Source organism: Merops nubicus, unplaced genomic scaffold (genome assembly GCF_000691845.1).
Source record: "Merops nubicus isolate BGI_N331 unplaced genomic scaffold, ASM69184v1 scaffold29672, whole genome shotgun sequence".
Classification (NCBI taxonomy): Eukaryota; Metazoa; Chordata; class Aves; order Coraciiformes; family Meropidae; genus Merops; species Merops nubicus.
The window spans coordinates 26,613-35,211 of NW_008593316.1; the positions used below are offsets into that span (position 1 = coordinate 26,613).

Here is an 8,599-nt window from a genome sequence, read left to right on the forward strand (position 1 = left end):
ATAACATCTGCACAGTATATTAAAAGACTGAAGCATTATATAAGTAAAGTTCTTTATTGATGACAATAATAATAAAGTTTGCAGGGAAATTTAAAAAAAATATTCTGATAAATAACAGACAAAGTGAAGCTACTATAACAAAATGGAAATAGAGGAAGACTGTATATGTGAAATGGAGAGAGCAGCCAGAACAGCTATATGACATATCCATTGCCAACTGTGGAAAATTATAAATTGGATCACTTCTGGAAAAACTGTGGACCCCCTTTTAACTTATCATACCATATTGGAAAAAAGCACAAATATTTGACTACCATAACAAATTCTAAGAGCAACAACAACAAAAAAATACAGTCACTGTAAACCTCAGCATAGCAATGAGGATATATATACACCTCTGGAAAGACACACTTGGAAAAATTTTCAGGCACATCTTTGTTAAAAAAAAGAAGGTAACAATACATAAGAAAAATGAAAATCAAAATATTATAAAGTGTAAGACTGGGAAAATAGTACGCTGAAGTAATAACTCAGAAACTGAGTTGCAGAACAATTTGGGATGTTTTGTAGACAGTGTTTTCCTGGCCATGCTGCCTAGTTGAATAAGCTGTAGGAAATGGAGTGCTACTACACTGGAGGTTTTAGGCTGGAACACTCCTAACGAGGTTCTCCTGCACTCCTGGAAGGAACCACCATCTTCAACGCATCCCTAGTTTTAACACTCATTTTGGTTTCTTGGCAGTTTTGAACAAAATACTGGATTCTGAACTGTTCTATGCATCTTTGTGAGAATCTCCCTTGGTACTTTCTTTTTCAAGATGAAGTGGTGTGTACATGACTGTGTGAAAGAGAGGGAGTATAGTTTTAGGTCCTTCCTCATCTTTACTAAGCATGGGAATGACAACATGGGTAAAATGACTGGCAACTATACTGCATTTAACCTCTTGTCAAATAAAAACTAACAAGAAGCAAACAAAAAACACTGTTAAGAAAGAGTCTACAGTCTGTTACTGCAGACAAAGTGATGCCCCACATCTAACATGTATTCATCAATGGTCCTTTGGATATGGCCTTTTATTAATCTCATCCAGAATACCCAACTCAGCATTTGTACATTTACCAGTGATTAAGTATTTCAACTAGTTCTCAAAAATATGAGAAATCCCCTAAAGCTGGGGTCTACCAAGTGATGGAAAATATTTTGTTCTGGAAAATGTCTGGAAAACTTATTTTAGTTTGGCAGTATTTTTACACAAAATTAGCTCAGCATACTAAAATTCAAACGTAGCAGGGCTGCTGCTCTGCTATTAAAATTTTGTAGAGAGTTACGTGTTCCCAAGCCTCAATTAAAGAGCAGTGATGTAGATAACTGTTCACACTACCTGTTCTCCAGGCTTGAAATCTTGAAGCGCTACACACTCACAGCGGTCATCTTCTAAGTTGTAGCCTGTAGTGATCTAACCAAGGAAAGAGTAACAAAACCACCTTTAATATTTTATATTTCTCTCTCTCACCATTGGCAAAACATTGTCCTAGTGGAAACAGGTATTAAAAATGGGAACTGTTTTTTTCTCTGCAGAATGTAATACAGCTGGTAGTGATTGTTCTACTATTCCTGAGTAATCTCTTTAGAAAAAAAAAAAAAAAAAAACACAAAACACAAAACCAAAAACCAAACAACCTCTACATTAAAGAAATCTAATGGAAGAAACAACTTAGCTGAAGTGAACAGAAGCTCTGAGGAAAGTACCCTCAGTAGAGCACAGACAGTCCTGTGCTAGCTTGTTACAAAGTTCGGGAGCTTTCAGTCACTCCCATGAGGACCAAGGGAACAAGGCACTGACAGCTCTATAGGCTGTGCTTTATCCTTCAACTGCCAGCATATTTTTGATCTCTCAATGAAAAAGGATTAGATAAGTGTGGATCTTTAGGGGCTACAATCTTCAGAGAATTATAATTTACTTGCAAATAATCCCTTTATCTAAAATTTAAGTAATACTTGTAAAATGCTAAAAGGATTTTTTGATGGCAGCAGGCAATGGAAGAGGATAAACTCTCTTAACAAACCTATGCTTCTCTGAAAACAATTACGAAATTATAAAGGGGTAACAGTAACAGGTAAAGCTATCCTAAAAATGCAATACTTTTTTAAAGTGACAAGCAGCATGTTCTTAGATAGTATTACCAAGGATGCCAGCACAGGTGCAGCCACAGGGTGGGACATAAGCTGCTGAACAATCAGGAAGCAACTTTTCTGGTAGGTATTCTGGGTTCAGTACTGACAGAGCTCACTTATGGAAAGATATGGTCTTGGCCTGGGGGAAAAACCTAGAAGAAGCTGAAGATTCTCTCTCAGCCTTTGTAAATGAAAACATACTTTTTTGTAAGCTGACCACTATTTGTGTTGCAAAGTATTGATTCCCATCTTGGATGCAATTTGTCCAAAACCAGAACTCCAGATTATTTTTAAAGTGTGGTTGATGGTTTACATGCTAATAGTTTTATGCTGCTTGCACCATCAAGCATGCACAGCCAAAAGAGTGCTTTCAAAGTGAGCATGGAGAACCCGTCTCTAGTGCACCAAATGTAAAACAGCAGCACAGGTGGCCTGCCCCTGTGGAGGTCTGCAGAACAGATGCCACCACTTTAGGTCAGTTAATGAGTTTATGGTATGCTGAAATCAGAAGAGAACACAACAGTCATGCAACACAGCCTACTGCAAAACACAGGCTGTAGTGCTTGAACACAGAAATTCCTCTACCGTCACTATGCTGAACTGAATAATTTCTAATTAAGGTCTCTTGTTTGGAAGGTTATCTAACCCTGAAGTGCAGGTTACAAGTGCTAGAGGATTTACCTTTGCTCTGACAAATGTACCTTCTGAGTTCAAGCACAGTCATCTTCTGAAAAACTAACTTCCATTCAGAAAAGGGAACTCTTGACAACACTTGACCTGTCCAGAAATTTTCTTAGTGTGTAAACTCAATTAAATACTTCTGAATGTGAGAAGTTTGTTCCAGTCTCTTGAAATGCCTGTGGAACAGGACGCTTTCAAGGAATGGGGATATTCCAGTATGTTAAGAGAAGGATTCTGTCAGTTTAAGCATGTTTCACTAGAGTACTGCTCATTTTTTTTTCTTTAAAAAAAATCCAAACAAACACCACAAAAGAAACAAACCCCAACAAACCAGCAGAGCTTCTGAAAGGCTTTTCTACAAAGCATAATGGAGTGCTAGACTCTTATTTCCTCTTTCTTTTAATAGCAATCATGTAAAAAGAATTAACAGGGTGTTCACTTCTCTTCCCACATGATAGCTGACAAATTGTTTTATTTCTGAAGCAGACTGATACATGCACTTCAAGTTGAGTATAAAGTATGCAATGGTCTGTTTGGTCAGTGATTAAGGATGGACCCAGCCCAACAGGCAGGATGGAGCTTATTCAAAGCTCTGTCAGAACTGGTAATCAACCTCTGACTGTCAAAATACAATCCCACTGAAGAATACAATGAGAAATGCATGAAGACAGCCATTTTGATATAGTTCTTAGAGGCAGGTTGATCTAATTAATAGTGTCAGAAGCAAGAAAAAGCTGGATGGACCTAGCTCCAGTTAAAACCCAAAGAGCATTTTATTATCTACCTCATGGCAACGGGCCCTGTGGACTAAAGCAGGAACAGGGACATACAGTAGCTGATTGGCTCACCAAGTATTCCAGCACTACGTCTGGAACAGACTAGACAGGGGTGCACACAATGCCATCTTTTGTTTCTTACTTTCCTGCAGTGAAGAACAATTCCCTTCACATATTTTAAAAGGATGTGCTATGATGAGAGCAGAAGGCACTCCCATCCTACTCTATAATAAACTACAATACAGTCTACAGTTATCTTAGCAACTCATAGTGACCTTAGCAGTTTCCCCCCCTATTTCCAATAGTACAAGGAAAGTAACATACATTTCTAATAGTACAAGGAAAGTAACATACAACAAAAATAGGTTTAGTGCCTTTTCTTAGCCCTTTATCAATACTACAGTTGTGTATCCTTCCTAAACCTGTAAACATTTAAACTGTTTTCTGTAAAAATATGAAACAAATGAGTGAAGACTGTGTATACATACAAAATTTAAGTTCGGCACCCTCCACATCTCCCTTTAGGAAACATCAGCATAAAAAAAAAAAAATGCTTCCAACCCTGATATACTACTGCATTAGCAGGTTTGGCTCCAGAGGCTGGCTCTATATCAAACCCATTGTTAAAGAGCATAATAAAAATAAAAATTACTTTATCAATTTAAATAGAAGTTTGAATGATTAAAACAACATAAAAAGCTTTGGTTTTAATATAGACTACTCATTTTTTTCCCTCCCAGAACCTTAACTCTTCCTCTTTCCTCTAATCCCAACTTTGAAGGCATTCATTAAGAGTTGCCTAATGAATACAGACAAGTCTTTGCAAAAGCATCTGAAAGATGCCCAGCAGAAAAAGGGTACAGGAAGTACTGGTGCTTGCAGCTAAGACTTATATTACAAAAATATACATTTCTGAATTTTAAGCAATTTTCTTTAGACTGGGGACTCTCATACAAGCTTTACTGTTCAATCAAAGTTGTCAGATTGCACAACAAACAGTGAAAGGCAAGAATCTCTGTTAAAGAACAATATGTAATCGCCTTTTAATAGGGGGAAGAAAAAAGAAAGCCCAAACACTTGCAACACTGTAGCTTAGCCTACCCTGCTCTATTTGGTGCAGTTGTAGTAACAATAAACTAGCTAAATGTCAAGTGAAAAACAACTTGCTTTACAATTTGCTCATTCAAACCAGGCTTTTCTTATACCAACAATACAAACACATGCTGCTGTCCTAACACTCAGGTCAACTCTCCCAGAAAAGAACCGGAGTACTTGAATAGTAGGGTCATACTCTCAGCTTACAATAAATAATTCTTACAAATAATACAATAATAAATATACTGGAGACAAAATTAGGGAGTACGAATTTTGAAGCATACACGAGACTGGCTAAATAACATTGACAAACCATTCTCTTATGGGTTTCCATTTCCTTGCTTCAACATTAACCAGCCTGGTAACAAAATCAAGACCTCATCCTCTGAACTAGCTCACATAAGCCAAAAAGTCAGCACGCCTGACTTTCTATATACATATGTCACCTTTTAAATGTTTAATATGCCCTAAAGTACCATTTTTGCATTTTGTTGCTTTGATGTAGTAACAGATGTACTGTTTTTGTTGAACTAGGCTTTGTTCTCGTTGTTGCTCTCTCCATAACAAGGCTCTTTGGGTATGGTTAGGAGAGCAGGCAGTTTTTCTTGGTTGTAAATTTCTAACCACTTTCCCTAGTGGTAGCTACAAGAGGCAACCTCAATCATTGTGTTCTTTCCTACTCTAAGAACAAATCTGTCCGGTACTGTGAACCTTTTTCAGCTCATCAGAAACAAAACTCCATGTCAGAAAAATATTCAGACTTGGCTGGAAAAAGAAAAGGAATCAAGTAACGAAATAAAGAAAGCTGTTAAAGGTACACTGTATGTATATGAGAGATAACCTTATGCAAGCATGCAATCACTTCTGAAGTTCTCTATATGAAGAAAGTCTCCCTGAAAAGCTATCATATGACAAACTGACAAATCTTTCTTTCACATATTAGTTTTTTTAGGGTCACCTGGGAAGACAGAATACCTGTGTTGAAAAGCATAATGAAAAGTTATTAAACTGCTCTTCAGCAGTCGAAAGGCTTAATACTTAAGCCCTAAAGCCTTTCAGCAAAACTGAAGAAATCCTTACCAGTCCATTAGTATGATTACACATGTCCCATAAAGGTATTAGAGCCAATGTAACTCTGGAACCATCTTCTGTTGGAATCTGGTTCTGCCGTGTCATGACAGAGGAAACTGCCCATCTACAAAAATTAAAAACATTAGATGGCCAATGTTCAAAACACCAATATATGATTGGCTGTAGTCCAACCTCAAGCAGACATTTGAGCTGGGAGTTTCTGAACTTTGTTTTTTTACTGATCACACTGGCTATAGTAACAGTAGAAGGCAACACCGCTTGCAGGAGAAGCAGCAGCTCCCAGGTTCCCAAGACATGCACGCAGACCAATCTGCAAATAAGGACTGCAATCCCACCCCTCTTCTGCGCTCTTTGCAGCAGAACCTTCATACCTTCCAATGTTACCTCGACCAGGGCCCACCCCCGTGTCTGCTGCTGCTTCCCCTGTCCTTCGCTGAACCCCTACCTCTCCCCACGCACCCCAATCCCGGGGTCAGCGATCTCTGCAGGCTTCAGAGCAGCCCCCAGCCACAGCTCTGCTGCGGTGGCTCCCATCTGTGTGCAGACTCTTGTGAGAGCCAGGACATATTCCTCCCATTCCTCCCTGAAAAGCTTTTGGACTGCATGATCTGGAAACCAGTCACCAAAATACCAGGGGTTTATCAGGTGATAAGTGCTTCTCTTCAGCTGGCAAACTTTTGATTAGATCAGTATTCCTAAATTTTCTGCTTAACAGAATAAGAGGAGAAAAAAGCCCAAATACTCCAAACAGATAGCCAGGTAAAAAAATAAGAAAGTAGAACATAGTTTGGCAAGCAGACACCATTCAAAAACATTCCAAGTCAGGTTAAGCAAATGACATACCAAATACCCATTCAAAAGTAAGAATCTTCAGAAAAGCTTAACATTTCAGCATTTTCCAAAAGCCCATTTAAATTTTTATTTAGAAAAAATAATATTAGTTTCACTATATTTTGTCTTTAAAACATATTATTTGTGGCTTTTTTGAAGGGGGGTGGAGAGGAAGAAATACCACCAAGAGAAGGAGAAGGTCAAACTAACTTTAACTCCCCCAGACTCCACTATTAACCCGTGTTTAAAAGACAGAATTACTTTCAGAAGGATTTTTTCAGAAAACTACAGATGGCTTAGGAGGATAACACCAAATTGAAATCTACTTAATTTCTAAAAAAAGTAAGTTAAAATTTTGGATCATCTTGATATACAAATACTGTTTGAGACATAATAGCAATATGTTTCTTTTTAGTTGTTGTAATGATCTGCAAAATTTTAGACCACTTCACATGTAAGTTGGCGTGTTCCTCAATGACCCTATAAGTAAAGGAAGCATTCTTTGGAAATCCTGCTTTCACAGACCTACCCAGAAGTATGATTAGACTAAAAAAAAGAAATCCCCGTAAGCCCTAATTAATGCCTTTTATTCATGTTATTTTAATCAATTAACAAAATTAAAGCCCTCATTATTTTAATTATTCTTATTTTTGTCTTAATTTTGCCACCCTGTGTAGCATCTCCAAGTGACACTCATGCTTCATGTGTACAGCTTAAGTTCTCCAGCTCTCCTGTTCAACAGTCACTATAAATATTAGTAATTACTATCTGCTGGTAAAGCCTTCTATATAAAAAAAAATAAATTAAAAATTCCCCAAACCCAAACCTCAAACTTCCTGCAACGTCAACGGAATTATTTTCTTAAGAAACAATGAATTACTTTACTCATCTCAGACTACATGTGCCAGTTGGCTGAACTAACTGCTCATAATGACTATTCCTTTGTAACAATTAAAATCTGCATATTTATTTTACTTTCTTCCTCATTAAGTGTATTAGTATCAAATATTACATTTAACATCTCATTAAAATTAGGGCTTTCCCACCAATGAAGCATTTCCGGGGCCCCAGAGTCCACTCTAGATATATAAATATCAAAAAATGAAATAAAGAAAAATACTGAAAAGACAGACCAACCTGTAGTCATCATAAGTGAAAGAATCCTTTAATGGCAGTTTGCTGGCATTAGGATGGGTCTGGGAAATGCGAGTTTCAGAAAAAGGTGAGAAGAGAGAAAAAAGAGAAATCAGAAATCAGTCAGCAGAATTTCATTATTTAGCTGCCTAACAGATCCTAACAAGAGCCAAATGAAGCAGGAGGCGTCCAGCCGCGCTACAGAGGGATCATCATGCTATTATGCTCTCATACATCACTGTCAACTTAATTTGTTGTGCCCAGCAGCCGCCATAAATCTGCTTCTTCATATTTCAAGACTGGAACCCACAGAAACCGTAAAAAAATAAAAAATTTAAGGTGGACTGAGTATGTGAAGGTAAGCCAAAATCCTGCCCTTGACGCAGGGTGAGGGGAAGAAATCAGACAGTAAGCATTGACATATTTTTCACCAACTTTCATGCTTTCATTTCTGGGATATCAGTAAGGTATTTCAGAAACACGACAAAAAAGATAAAATATTGTTCGTCCTTTCCTCAGTACGTGGAGAGGCGTTATTCAGTAAAAGTTGCACTACACCTCTGAAACAAAACAGATTAAAATATTTAAATAGCTTTGGTGACAAACACCGATTAGACAGTATCTACATTAACCTACCTACACATGCTCTTATCTACAAGTGGAGCAATGCCATTTGTGAATGCACACTGTAGTTGCCATTAACAAGCACAATATTTAGATTTTAAGGCAGCTTTAAGAAGCTGTAATACCTGTTACTTTTCTGATCGACTAGCTCGTTGCAAGTTCCAAAAATGCAGATAGTTTTGAGCCTACA

General features: G+C 37.6%; 1 protein-coding gene across 1 annotated transcript in view; it reads right to left on the reverse strand.

Annotated features, from left to right (window-relative positions):
- Positions 1–7,868, reverse strand: part of SETD3 (SET domain containing 3) — a gene marked incomplete at its 5' end in the record, with an annotated part of 12,908 nt that extends 5,040 nt beyond the window's left edge. The window contains 3 exons of the mRNA XM_008935421.1: positions 1,383–1,457; positions 5,809–5,923; positions 7,789–7,868. Of these exons, the coding sequence (XP_008933669.1) occupies positions 1,383–1,457; positions 5,809–5,923; positions 7,789–7,868 (270 nt within the window). The remainder of the gene's footprint in view (positions 1–1,382; positions 1,458–5,808; positions 5,924–7,788) is intronic.
- Positions 7,869–8,599: the final 731 nt, after the last annotated feature.